At 41.8% G+C, this 13235-nt stretch overlaps 2 protein-coding genes across 5 annotated transcripts; one reads left to right on the top strand and one right to left on the bottom strand.

The window, feature by feature from the left end:
- The first annotated feature begins 52 nt into the window (after positions 1–52).
- trmt5 (tRNA methyltransferase 5) lies at positions 53–4238 on the top strand. 4 transcript variants are annotated; one of them, XM_066679659.1, is made up of 7 exons: positions 272–333; positions 522–741; positions 856–1469; positions 1797–1921; positions 2277–2729; positions 3415–3604; positions 4118–4238. In XM_066679659.1, exons 2-7 carry the CDS (start codon positions 695–697, stop codon positions 4165–4167), a joined length of 1479 nt encoding a protein of 492 aa, XP_066535756.1. In that variant the 5' UTR covers positions 272–333; positions 522–694; the 3' UTR covers positions 4168–4238. The 4 variants fall into 4 exon arrangements, with proteins under 4 accessions (XP_066535757.1, XP_066535758.1, XP_066535756.1 ...); XM_066679660.1 differs by lacking the exons at positions 272–333; positions 522–741 and adding an exon at positions 53–151; XM_066679661.1 differs by lacking the exon at positions 522–741 and having other exon boundaries at positions 209–333.
- Positions 4239–4601: 363 nt separating this feature from the next.
- On the bottom strand, positions 4602–12921 carry mnat1 (MNAT1 component of CDK activating kinase). Its single transcript, XM_066679966.1, has 8 exons — positions 12715–12921; positions 11599–11751; positions 11338–11411; positions 10386–10489; positions 10094–10234; positions 9140–9271; positions 8865–8986; positions 4602–4819 (listed from the first exon to the last, which is right to left on the bottom strand). Exons 1-8 carry the CDS (start codon positions 12801–12803, stop codon positions 4684–4686), a joined length of 951 nt encoding a protein of 316 aa, XP_066536063.1. The 5' UTR covers positions 12804–12921; the 3' UTR covers positions 4602–4683.
- Positions 12922–13235: the final 314 nt, after the last annotated feature.

Raw genomic sequence — 13235 nt, 5'->3', positions numbered from 1 at the left:
ACATGTTTATACCGGTCGAGTCTTTAAGACGCAGAGCGAAGTTAAACCAATCACCGCCCGCGCTGCTGCAGCGGACCAATCAGAGAGCAGATCTCTGGTCCTCTGAAGATGGCGTACACTCAGGCGCGTGTATGGCCGGTGTGATGGTGAGGTAAGGACTTCAGAATATAACTACACTCTAATAAACACGGAATTAAACATTACCAACATTTCACAGACATTAGACTGAACTCACCCATGGCGCTGTGTTAGAAATACTGCAGGATGAACATGTGGTGTCTCCGAATCGCATTGTCAGTGTAATGATCTCAGTCTCACAGCAGAGCTCTACAAGTAACTCTGACCTTGTTTTCTCGTCTCTGAATGTCGATACATTATATTATCTCGTTGTTTTTACACTTATTGTCTATTTTATCAGCTCCACTTACCATAGATGTGTACTTTGTAGTTAATCAGTTATAGATTGTTGTCCATCTATTGCTTTGTAGACCCCTCTTTAACAAGTTCTTCAATGGTTTCAGCCATTAGATCATACTGTGCATTGTGATGGTACACGTGGATCAGACACAGCAGTGCTGCTGGAGTTTTTAAACACTGCCCAATCTATTAGACCGACACCTTGTAGATTCAAAGTCAGAGACAGTAGCTCATCTGTTACTGCAGTTTGTGTCAGTCATTCTCTAGTCGTTCATCAATGGACTCAGGTCACTGCCCAAAGGACACTGTTGACTGGATATTTTGGTTGGTTAACTACTCTCAGTTTCTCAGTCCAAACTAGTAATTGTAGTTGTGTGTGTGTGTGTTCAGTCATAAATACCTCAGGTATTTGCCCTTGTTATTTATGTATTTCTACAGGAATGTTTGCAGGCTACTGACTCTCTTGGATTTCCAGTACACGTGGAGATCTCACAGTTTATCTTGCAGTGTTCCATTTGCACACGTTTTTCATGCCCAGAAAACGATGGCAGACGCTCAGTCTCCTACCACTGACCCTGGCCTGTACACAGCACCTCTTGCAGTGCGAGGAATGACGACACTGGACAGAGAAGCTTTCACACAAACCATCAGTGTCCCTGCCATTCGCATTCCCACAAGCGTCCTCAACAAAGTGGTCAAAAGCCTGAAGAAAGTGGCCCTCCAAAGGCCCGGCCTCAAACGGGTCGTAGACGACAACCAGAAAAAAACAGACAGTGACGGAAAAGACTACCGGTTGTTGCTGCTGGACCCTCAGAGCGTGTCCTCGGCTGAAAACTTCAGCCAGGACGAGGTGTCGGCACTCAAGGCCTTTGGAGTGAAGCCTGAAATTCAGCGTTATGAGCTCAAACTGACCTACGACAACCTGAAAAGTGAGGAAGTGCTGAGGGCTGTGCTCCCCGAAGGCCAGGAGGTGACATCAGGCTTCAGTAGAGTGGGCCACATCGCTCACATGAACCTCCGAGACCACCAACTGTCCTTTAAAAACCTCATAGGTGAGATTAAAACAACTTTTAAATCATTAAATAATAATAATAAATATTTTTAATGCTTTATCTGGGAGTTAGAGAGGTACCGAATTTTGTTTCTTTAGTTTTACACTGGAGTTCACCAAGAAACATGGTGTTAATTATTAGTCCTTGCCACAAGCAATTGAGTTGTTCAGTTATAACTAATAGACTTTTTGAAAGTGAGTGAAGTATATTACAGTGCTAATTGTTGGAGTATACATTTGCATTACTCAGTGAGCTATGTTTATCAATGTGGACAGTTATACTTTTTTTGTCACTCTGGTATTTGCAAATATGTATTTCTGTCTTCAGGTCAGGTGATCATGGATAAAAACCCAGGCATTACCTGCGTTGTGAACAAGACCAACACTATCGACTCCACATACAGAAACTTCCAGATGGAGGTTCTAGCCGGAGATAGCAACATGGTGGCCAAGGTGAGGGCACAAGTTAATGCAGTGCTTTAATTCTGGAACATACTGGAGCAGCTGTACAGGAGCTCCAGATTAATATGCCCAATACCAAACGTGGACTAGAGGGATATGAAGCCTCCCAGCACTGAACTGTGTACCATCCAGTACCTTTTGGATGAGTTATTGTTCCAGATATTGTTGTCTGACACCACTTTCTAATCTTACTAATGCTCTTGTGGCTGAATTCAATTACATCCTCACAGCAGATGTATTATGTCAATACTAAAGTGTTTCCAGAAGAGTTGAGGTTGTTTCTGCAGCGAAACCAAACAAACTTCCTATTAATAACCTTTGTTTCTTTTTCTCATGTCTTCCCCAGGTGAGGGAGAATGGAGTGTTTTATGAGTTTGATTTTTCTCATGTGTACTGGAACCCTCGTCTCGGCACAGAGCACGAAAGGATCATCTCTCTTCTCCATCGAGGGGACTTTGTGCTGGATGTTTTTGCAGGTGTCGGTCCTTTTTCCGTTCCAGCAGCTCGGCGAGGGTGCACCGTTCTTGCCAATGACCTGAACCCAGAGTCACACCGCTGGCTCCTGCACAACACTAAACTCAACAAGGTGGATGCGAAGGTCTCTACTTTTAACATGGACGGACGGGAGTTCCTCAGAGGTCCGGTCCGAGAGCGTCTGCCCGAGCTGATGAATGGTTCCGCCTCTATTCATGTGATCATGAACCTTCCGGCTCTAGCACTGGAGTTCCTTGATGCGTTTAGAGGCCTCCTGGACCAAGACATGGAGAAAGAGCTCTCCAACAAACTGACCCTGCCTCAGGTACACAGAGTTCCTGACACTATGTAACTTAATTATCTGTAAAAAAAATATTGCATATTTGCATATATATATATATATACACATACACCCATATGCATATGTCTGGACACACCTGAAAAATATAGTAAAATTTTTGCCTAATTTTTGTTCCCAATAATATTCCACAATATTGTGTATGGAGCGGCACAGTGGCGCAGCAGGTTAGTGTCGCAGTCACACAGCTCCAGGGACCTGGAGGTTGTGGGTTCGATTCCCGCTCCGGGTGACTGTCTGTGAGGAGTGTGGTGTGTTCTCCCCGTTTCTGCGTGGGTTTCCTCTGGGTGACTGTCTGTGAGGAGTGTGGTGTGTTCTCCCCGTTTCTGCGTGGGTTGCCTCTGGGTGACTGTCTGTGAGGAGTGTGGTGTGTTCTCCATGTCTGTGTGGGTTTCCTCCGGGTGCTCTGGTTTCCTCCCACAGTCCAAAAACACACGTTGGTAGGTGGATTGGTGACTCAAAAGTGTCCGTAGGGTGTATTCCCACCTTGCGCCCAATGATTCCAGGTAGGTTCTGGACCCACCGCGACCCTGAACTGGATGAGGGTTACAGATAATGAATGAATGAATGAATGAATACCATTATTTAGCGCCATGCTAAAAATTCTCAAACTGATAAATGTTCTAAATAAATCTCTTCCCCTGTGCTGCAGGTGCATTCTTATGGCTTCTCGAAAGAGGACGACCCTAAGAAGGACGTTGTGGAGAGAGCTGAAGCTGCTTTGGGAGTTTCTCTGCAGGGACGCTGCTCTGTTCACTTGGTGAGGAATGTAGCACCCAACAAAGAGATGATGTGTGTGAGCTTCACTGTGCCCAGAGAAGTGCTGTTCGCTAAAAAGAAAGGTGAGGAAACACACAACAGCTCATAACAGCTGAATACACGCATTTACACTATGGTGAAATCTCCTTTTTGAAGATGTACACTAAAAGGCCAAAATTCATCCAGCGTTTCATTTGAATGAAGGGTATTAGTGCTTCTATAGGTCTTGGAAGAGTCTTTACATTGCATGTTGTAACATTGCTGTGAGAATTTGATTGCAGGTTCACTAGGGCATAAGTGAGGTAAGGTTTGAATAATTAGGTCTAGATCACAACTCGTCCTCAAGGTATGGGATAGAGATGCTTCACTCAAGAGAACCTTTATTTTTTCACTAGCTCACAGCCCAGTGATGTGATTTATACCTGTCTAGTGGGCAAGGTGAACTTAGGCTCATGTGCAAATGCTTCAGAGCATCATATTGTATTGGTTAGTGTCTTTATATGCAAACTGCTGAATATGGGTGCACTCTAATGGAGCTGCATTCACTCATTTTGGACCCACTGACTGTTTTGCCACTCTTTTTGTTCTTTCTTCAGAATGTTCAGAACCCTCGCCAAAGAGACGGAAATGCACAGAAACGGAATAAGAAACGTCACCTGAATGGACTATTAGAAATATTTTCAAATGTTTTTTTTTAATAAACCTCAGATATTCCACCCTGTGTTTATTCATTTATTTATTTATTTTATTTTTTTATTTTATTTTTTACTGTGGTTTTGCCATTTACTTGATGAATTATATTTGCATCTGATATTCATTCCATATGAAAAGGCTCCGGTACTTCAGAGCACTTACTCTGTGTTTCATGTAGAAACATACAAATATGGAATATTTTGCAAGGTTTTTTTTTGGTCTGAACACAACAATTTCAAATTCAAATTAAAATAAAACAACATCTCTATATATCTAAAATATAGAAACCATTTGTCCACTTCTTTAAATGAGACTGGAGAAAATGACGATATTTACAATGGCTGTGATAAAAATAATTTATTTAAACTTCATCAAAAAAGTCACAGAAATATCTATTCATCATGGCTCTACTCAATTTCACTCTAAACTGGTCGTTTATGGTGAAGTAACCACTATTCCTCCTACAGGTTTAAGTGTTTGTGTGATACGTTAATGATGGGAAGAGTCCGCTGAAGGCATCCTGCAGCGCTCTGTAACAGGCCAAACCCGATGTGTATCCACCTGCAAGATCTTGAGCACCTGCCGTTCTTACATGATTCAGATACCTGAGGAAGAACAGAGTGAGAGGAAGAGTCTCATTAACAACTGATGGTTTTCTTAAGAATTAACAGAAAATGGAGGAGAGAAGGAGAAGGTGAAGTGTGTATTAACGGCCTGTAAGGGGCGATAGCATTCAACGTAACAGGTCAAGGGCAATTCACAAACCAAGTGTTCCCTAGGGATTCACCTTAAACCCTATTTACACCTGGGGTTTTCATGAGACTAATGTGTTGTTTGCCAGTTTGTCAACAAAAGTATCACCAGTTCGACACTTTGAAATTTGACGGCTGTATGGAGAGTAACATGCAGATCAGTTTTGTCTGGGGATATAGTGTGTTCTCCTCATTAACCTCCTCCTCCTCCTTATCCGCCCAGCAGTCACGGATCACGTGCCTTGTGATGTACTGTATTGGGCCGGGTCCTGGTTGATGAATGTGGGTTGGAGAAACAGATGTATTTAAAGTTTCAAAACGTCTAACTCCTGAAGTGGTTTGTAAAAACCGTTTGTTTTAAACCTGTATTCCTCAGGATACTCAAGACTCAGGACTATGCAGGAAAGCATATCATTTAGTAAATAAAATAATATCTTCACACATTCAATAAGTTATCAGTGTGAATGAACACAAGTGTGTGTTTGTGTTCATGAATATATTAACTCCAGAAAGAAATTGAGAACAGAAATAAAAATCCACTGTTAACTATCAGTCACTTTTTCCCCTTCACTCATTTCTCTTCATTCTTATTGTTCCTTAAACTTTTCCTTTCTTTTTTTTGACTCATTCCTTTTTTGTACTTTTTCTTTGGCCAGATTTCCCTCTTTGTTTCTTTCTCTCTTTTCCATCATTCCTTCCCTATTCTATTTCTTTCTTTATATGAAACAAAATGAAAAATCACATCCTGTCTGCTGACTTGCTGCGTGATGATGGAGAGCAAGTCCCTGGACACACTCAGTGTGGGGAGAGCAAAGACGGCAATTGAGTGAAAGAAAACCTCAGAAATCAAACTTGCCAGCAATGAAAGCAAGAAAAAGCCACAGAGAGAGAGAGAGAAAGAGAGAGAAAGAGAGAGAGAGAGAGAGAGAGAGAGAGAGAGAGAATGAATTATAGAGCAAAATTTCCACACATGCACAAATAACTCAAACACAGCAAAGTGCTGGATGGACCTTTCAAAATCCTCCACCCTTCATTCACACCCACACTCTTTCTTTCTCTCTCACACACAGCTGTCTTTAATAAAGAGCCCAACCTTACCATTATTTATACAGGTACCGCTTTGAGAGGAAGGGAGAAAGAGATTTTGTGTGGTGTGTGTGTGTGTGTGTGTTAGCCCCAGGGGTTAGGGGAGTGGGTGTAGAGACAACTGTCCAAAAACACACACTGCTCCAACATAAATCACCACAGGCTCCACTGTCAACACACACACACACTCTTACTTCAAACCTTCTGGAGGTTTTTCCAATTGGCCGATATTTTATTATTATTATTATTATTATCGTTACACTTATATAGCGCCTTTCTAGACACCCAAGGACGCTTTACAATCTACACTGCTCAGAACGCTCAATTCACACACACACACACTGGCGAGAAGCGGCAGCCAAACGCGCACAGCGTACTCTCAACCAGAAACGACCGTCCACCTGGAGGACTGCATCGGGCACTAGGGTTTAACCCAGGACAGAGCGCCAATCCATATCTGGGCTCACACATACAGACATTCATTCACACACCAGGACAGTTATTAGAGAAGCCAATTCGATTATTCTTAACCTAACACCTTGTTTTATCAGAACAGTACTGTTCCCCTGTTGATCTGCTTATGAACAATGAAGGGTTAAAGGGGACGGCTGAGAACCCCCTCCTGTGAAATCAGCCATCCATAAAGACAACTGTGCAATAATAAAATGAAACTTATTAATATCCTTCAGTTCAAAAGAAACCGTTCACAAACTTCGGCTGTACACTGTATACGTGACCGCAGCTGAAAAGCTGGAGACAGACGGCGAGAACCTTAATACCACACAGCAGACACCTAGAGCCATTTCTCTGCTTATCTAGGTGTTTCCTCATCCGTTCAACTTTGTAGAAATGTGCTCAGCTCAAGGATTCATGTGTTGCTTTCTCTCCCATGTCCTTCCTGTGCTCTCAAACATGTTTCACAGAAAAATACACTTGATTTGATGTGCTGCTTTAAAATCATATCAATCTTTCTCCTGAACAAAACTAATCTATAACCAAGGCAAACAAGATGAAAAGAATAAAAGGAATGAAAAAAAGAATAAACAAATAGATCCACCCTGTGTTCTCTTTTCATAACCCCACACCCACCCCACTCTCTCCAGTGTAAACCACATCACAGAGTCACCACTAAAAAGGACCAGGAGAGCGAGTCTCTTTGTTGCTTTTCAACCATTCCCAGAAAAAAAGGTCCTGAACACGATAGAAGAAAACGACTAACTTACAGTTTTAGTAAAAACTCCATACTGACTTTAGAGATTATATCAATTATTTTTATAAAACCCTCCATGTTTTATTTGGGCAACAATATTCTGGTTCCTGAGATTAAGAGTAGCATTAGAAATATACATTTCAAAAAATATAGGGGAAATAGATATATGAGATATTGATTATCACATTGTAATTGTACTTGTTGAAAGATGAGATATATTACGCAGAAAATTAACAGGGAGTTCTCAGGAAGAATGGGCAAGCCTCAGGACCCGAACCATTCGGGTTCTTTATGTTTTGGTCCGTGCATCGCCAAAGCAGCAGGTTTTGTGAAGTGTGTGCAGTAGAGAGTCCCTATCAAAAAGGAAACAATGGAGGACAACAGGTGAACCGGCGACAGGGTCATGGCTGCCCAAGGCTCATTAAGGGTCATAAGGCTACTGCTGAGATAGATAACGCTGGCTCTGACAGAAAGCTGTTAAAACACACAGTGCATCACAGCTTGCTTCGTCTGAGGCTGCACACCCACGGTGACACCTTCACTCTCTCTCACACGAACGAATGTCTGAAACCCATGATCCTGTGTCTGGTTTGGATTATTGTGGTAGTTCCTAAACACTGCCAACTGGGCACACCCCACAAGACCTGCCGTTCTAGATCAAAACATTAGGAACCTCACAATTTGGCACTAGTCAAAGTCTCTCTGGTACAGAAGCTTGCCCATTTTTCCTGCTTCCAACATAAACTTCAAGAACTCAACGTTCAGTGATAGGTGCCACAGTAATGGGGTAGGGCCTAATGGTTAGCAAAGAGGACTTAGGTCTTTGGTTCAATTCCCATGACCAGGAAAACTGGGGGCGGTGGCACAGCACTGTCCTCCTCCCACAGTCCACAGCTGAGGTGCCCTTGAGCAACGCACTGGACCTACAACTGCTCCCCAGACACGGGGGATGGTTGCTCTGGGTGGGTATGTTCACAGCCACTAGTGCACTAGTGTGTGTGTGTGTGTTCACTGCCACAGATGGGTTAAATGCGGAAGGCACATTGTCATACGTTGTACAATGACAAATAACTGTACATTTCATTTCATTTCATTATACACATAATAAGGATGAATTATTCACAGCATGACCAGACACTGATTAAAACAAACTTGTGTACGTGTGTGAGACTGACGTATCTGACTGCAAGAATAGCACAAATATCTACACACTTCCCGTTTACCCGCAGAGCAGGGTGCACCAAGGGAAATGTGGGTTATTTTTTGGAATAAGAGACAATCATTCATCTCTGTCAGAGTGAGAGAGAGAAAAGAAAGAAAAATGGGGGGAGGGGGGGTGAGAGAAAAAAAGAGAGAGAGAGAGAGAGATAGAGAGAGAGAGATAGAGAGAGAGAGAGAGAGAGAAAGAGAGAGAGAGAAAGAGAAAGAGAGAGAGAGAGAGAGAAGAGAGAAAGAGAGAGAGAGAGAGCGAGAGAGAGAAAAGTTGTTGGGGGGGGGGGGGGGGGTTTGGTAGGGGGACTAGCCCTGTGTGAAGCTGTTGTAAAATCCTTTAATTTTGTTCTAACAGCTCTTTTGTTAAAACAGTTTTAAACTGTGACTTACCCGAGTCTGTCCAGCTGCTCTAATTCTGGTACCGGAGGCCCGTATGTCTCTATGCAAAGTGCCTGATACACATATAACTTCTCCTCCATCAGAGCAACTGGGGCGAGAGATACTGTCTGACCCTGAGAGAGAGAGAGAGAGAGAGAGAGAGAGAGAGAGAGTAATTACAGCCCAAATTAGCTGTTTAATATGATTTCTTATATTTCTTTATATCAAAAGCAGTCAAGGAGACATTTGTATGTCTGAATATGTGTGTGTGTGGGGGGGGCTGTTACCTTCAGACTGCTAGTAGAGAATATTGTGGTTGGTTTGACTGTTTGTTTCTGTTTCTCAATCTGTGTCTCCAGATGTGCAGCTCGGTCTTTATGCTGAGCCAGAAGAATAGACGCAGGTAAATGGGAGCTTTCCTACACACACAAACAAACATACACAAAAAAAAACAGAAAATGAACATCAGTTCTTAAAAATTAATCACTTTCATTCTGAAATCATAATGTGAAACACTGTTCATATCCTATATTAATCAGTTTTAATCATGTTTGAAGTTATAAATGTAAGTTTACCTAATAATTTCACACTGATTTCAAACTAGCATTAACCCATAAGAGCCCAGACTAAGTTAGGAGAAATGTTTGAGAATGAAAATGAGAAAACAGACCAAAGAAACATGGAACAGTTTTTTTCTCCTCATTTCTTGCCACAATCTGTAATTATTATTGGGTTAAAATCCCACTGTAACATAAACATCACAACATCACATTCTGGAAAAAAGGATCAGACTGTCGTATGTGCCATAGGACAGGCGACTACAGCATTTGAAGTTTTAAAAAGGTTGGAACACACTTTTTAGACACAAAAATATGCTTTTACAATAAGCATTTCTCTGGTCTCTATGCCTTCAGCCATCACACCATCATTCTGTAACTGAGGTCACACGTTTCCCAAACTCAGAAACTGTTATGTGACTGCACCCAGGATGTTCAGTAAGTGTCAGTCAGGGACATCACGATTTAAAGTGAAGGATAGATAAAGAGGTGTAGGAAGCTTTCCAGACCTTATAAAGAGTTTGTGACACATATGTCACCATGGGCTCTTATGTGTTAATATGCTGAGTAAGGTGTTTTAAATGCCTTTGTGGTCTCTCTCTCTCTAACTTTTCCATACATAAATACATTCTTTACTGTCTTTTGACTAGGGATGAGCAAATCACTGATTCTTTGTGTGTGTACCAGTTCATCCAGTAAGGTCTGTTTGTTTTTGCGTTTGGCCTGTAGTTGTCTCTGTTCCTCCTGCAGTGTTTCCAGTCTCCGCTGCTGTGTGTCCTGCTGCTCCAACAACAACAGCTCCTCCAATTCCTCCTGCTCTCTTGTCTATACATACACACACGCACACAGACATTACAAACAATTTGAGACTTTAATACATCGCATTTGCAGTTGTAGTATATAATGAGGCAGATGAGTAACTGTCTACTACTCCGTGTACTGAGGCAAAGAGGGGGACACACAGAAAGGCACTTACCAATTTGGCTTTGTTTCTCTGTATGATGTCTTTATTTTCTCGCTGGTATTGCTCCATCATTTGCTTTGTACCCTCGACATCCACATTATTTGTCAGGTTATATACTAAAAACACACACAAAAATTAGAAGTCAGCGATCTGTTGACTAACTGGTTAACTGTTTTCCTATTTGGAAAATTCAGTACCGAAGAGATATACAAAACAATGCATATCTGCATAAAATACACCATGCAAAATATTCATTCATTGATTCATTATCTGTAACCCTTATCCAGTTCAGGGTCGCGGTGGGTCCAGAGCCTACCTGGAATCATTGGGCGCAAGGCAGGAATACACCCTGGAGGGGGCCCAGGTCCTTCACAGGGCAACACAGACACACACACACACATTCCCTCACACACTCACACCTACGGACACTTTGGAGTCGCCAATCCACCTACCAACATGTGTTTTTGGACTGTGGGAGGAAACCAGAGCACCCGGAGGAAACCCACGCAGACACAGGGAGAACACACCACACTCCTCACAGACAGTCACCCGGAGGAAACCCACGCAGACACAGGGAGAACACACCACACTCCTCACAGACAGTCACCCGGAGGAAACCCACGCAGACACAGGGAGAACACACCACACTCCTCACAGACAGTCACCCGGAGCGGGAATCGAACCCACAAACTCCAGGCCCCTGGAGCTGTGTGACTGCGACACTACCTGCTGCGCCACGGTGAATATCCTCGTAACATTGTGAAAGGAACTGTTTTTGAAAAGGGCTGTCTATGTCTGGATGAGAGAGAAAGTGTTCTGATCACTTTTGAAGATTTAAGGACAACTGATTTTGGGGTAATTCGCCTGGACCATCCACCACAAATTTCTCCAAAAAGTAAAAGAACACTGCTATGTTCCAATCATAAAAAACAACATGAATATATCAAGATGAAAGTTGTCTCACCAATATCTTCTACCTGCTCCAGGTAGTCATTATACTCTCTGAGACTGGGGAAATCAAAATCCCTCTTATTATAACTGAGAGAGAGAAAGAGAGAGAGAGAGAGAGAGAGAGAGAGAGAGAGAGAGAGAGAGAGAGAGAGAGAGAAATTACTGATTTGTAATTCATTCAGTGTTTACTATTAATTAGTCAATTGTAGCACCTTGTGACACTCTGTAGAAAGAGTAAACAGCAAGGGACATGTCTGGAAAATAGTTCACTCACATTTTCAGTACTTTTTTCCGGATCTCCACTTCTTTGTCTATGGCAGGGTCCTCAAACAACTGCAAACGGAAGTTACTCTTTCTCAGAGGAGTGTCACATTGGACACAGTTACCAGAGCCTCGCACAAACAGCATCTCCACACAGTTCTCACATCTGTAAAACAAACCCCCATACATGAATGCGTACACACACACACACATTTTTCAAGTACTTCAAACATCTTTTGTATTAACAATGTTATGTCCAAGATAAATGTAACTGGATACTGGATATTATTATTATTAATGACCCATCCATCATCATCATCATATTATTATTATTATTTTACACATGTGTAAGTATCAATATTTAACACAAATTGTTTCAGTACAGAATGTGAAAGATAATTATTTTCAAGCAGTAACAGCAGGTTTCTCAAATCCATTTCAAACCCAAAGATAATGGATAAAACATATGCTCTGTGTGTGTGCGTGTTTTAAACACAGAGGAGTGTTGGATGAAATTCAGACACCCACACATTTTCTGAAGCTCTCTTTTCATTGACTCCCTCTCATTCTCCAGCCCTCCCTCCCTCTATCCATTTACTTCCTTTTTTATTCTCTTATTCATCTCTAGTTTCCCTTTTTATGGATAAATATTTAAATATACTATATAACCAAAAGTATTTGGAAGTCTGCACTTTAAGGAAGGCTTTATATTATATGATGAAACATTAGGAACTGATGGTATTCTGCAACATGAATATTAGAGATGTCAGGCACTGATTCTGGGTGATTAACTGCCCCTCTAACCTACAGTTGGTATATTACATGGTAAACACTGGCTCTTGAGTAGCTGTTCTCGAGGATCCAATACCATTTCTTTCTTTTCTATGTATATTTCACTGTATTAATATTATTGATTTCCCTGGTTGTTATAAGGGGGGTCCAACCTTTGAGAACAGTGCACACGGATGGGAGCATAGGTGCCTAGTTACTACTCAACTGTGACATACGAAAGGCAGTCTCACCCTTCTAATGCTACAACTACAAACAGCCATAGACTCATTTTAAATAACATAGAGCATAAACTGGTCAAAATACATATATTTAGTCGTCTCCGCAGCTCCATACTCACAGTGTATGACCACAAACATTAACCATCAACTTCAAAGACGGGTTTCTGTATTTTGTCGTCTTGCATCTCGGGCAGCCCTGGTCATCCATGATTAATTATATGTTTTAAATGTTAATAGTTCACAAAGAACTTTATTTTTTAATTAATTTATTTTATTTGCGTTTCAATATCAATAACTACAACAACCACTGCCTATTTCACACCAGCTTTCAGGCATGTCCCGCACTCCGGCGGCTGATTGGCTAACACAAAACTTCTCTGTTCTGATTCGCTGTCTGTATGCAAGCGTGAAATGCGATCCAATCGCAGCTTAGAAGGGGCGGGACTTATGAAAACAGCCCTGTGTCACAGCTAAAACCTTCCTGACTGAGCTTCTAACGCTAGTCGTTCCTATTCGATTAAGTGTTCCATTTTTTAATTATTATTATTATTTAAAGTCAGCATCCAGTTATCGATTAACCACATCCAACTTCATGTCGGTTTTTCAGCACGATATAATTAGGATAAAATTATTTAATAAT

The sequence above is a fragment of the Hoplias malabaricus genome, chromosome 8 (assembly GCF_029633855.1).
Source record: "Hoplias malabaricus isolate fHopMal1 chromosome 8, fHopMal1.hap1, whole genome shotgun sequence".
Classification (NCBI taxonomy): domain Eukaryota; kingdom Metazoa; phylum Chordata; class Actinopteri; order Characiformes; family Erythrinidae; genus Hoplias; species Hoplias malabaricus.
Note: the sequence above shows the minus strand (reverse complement) of the source record. Positions and strands in the feature narration are given on the sequence as shown.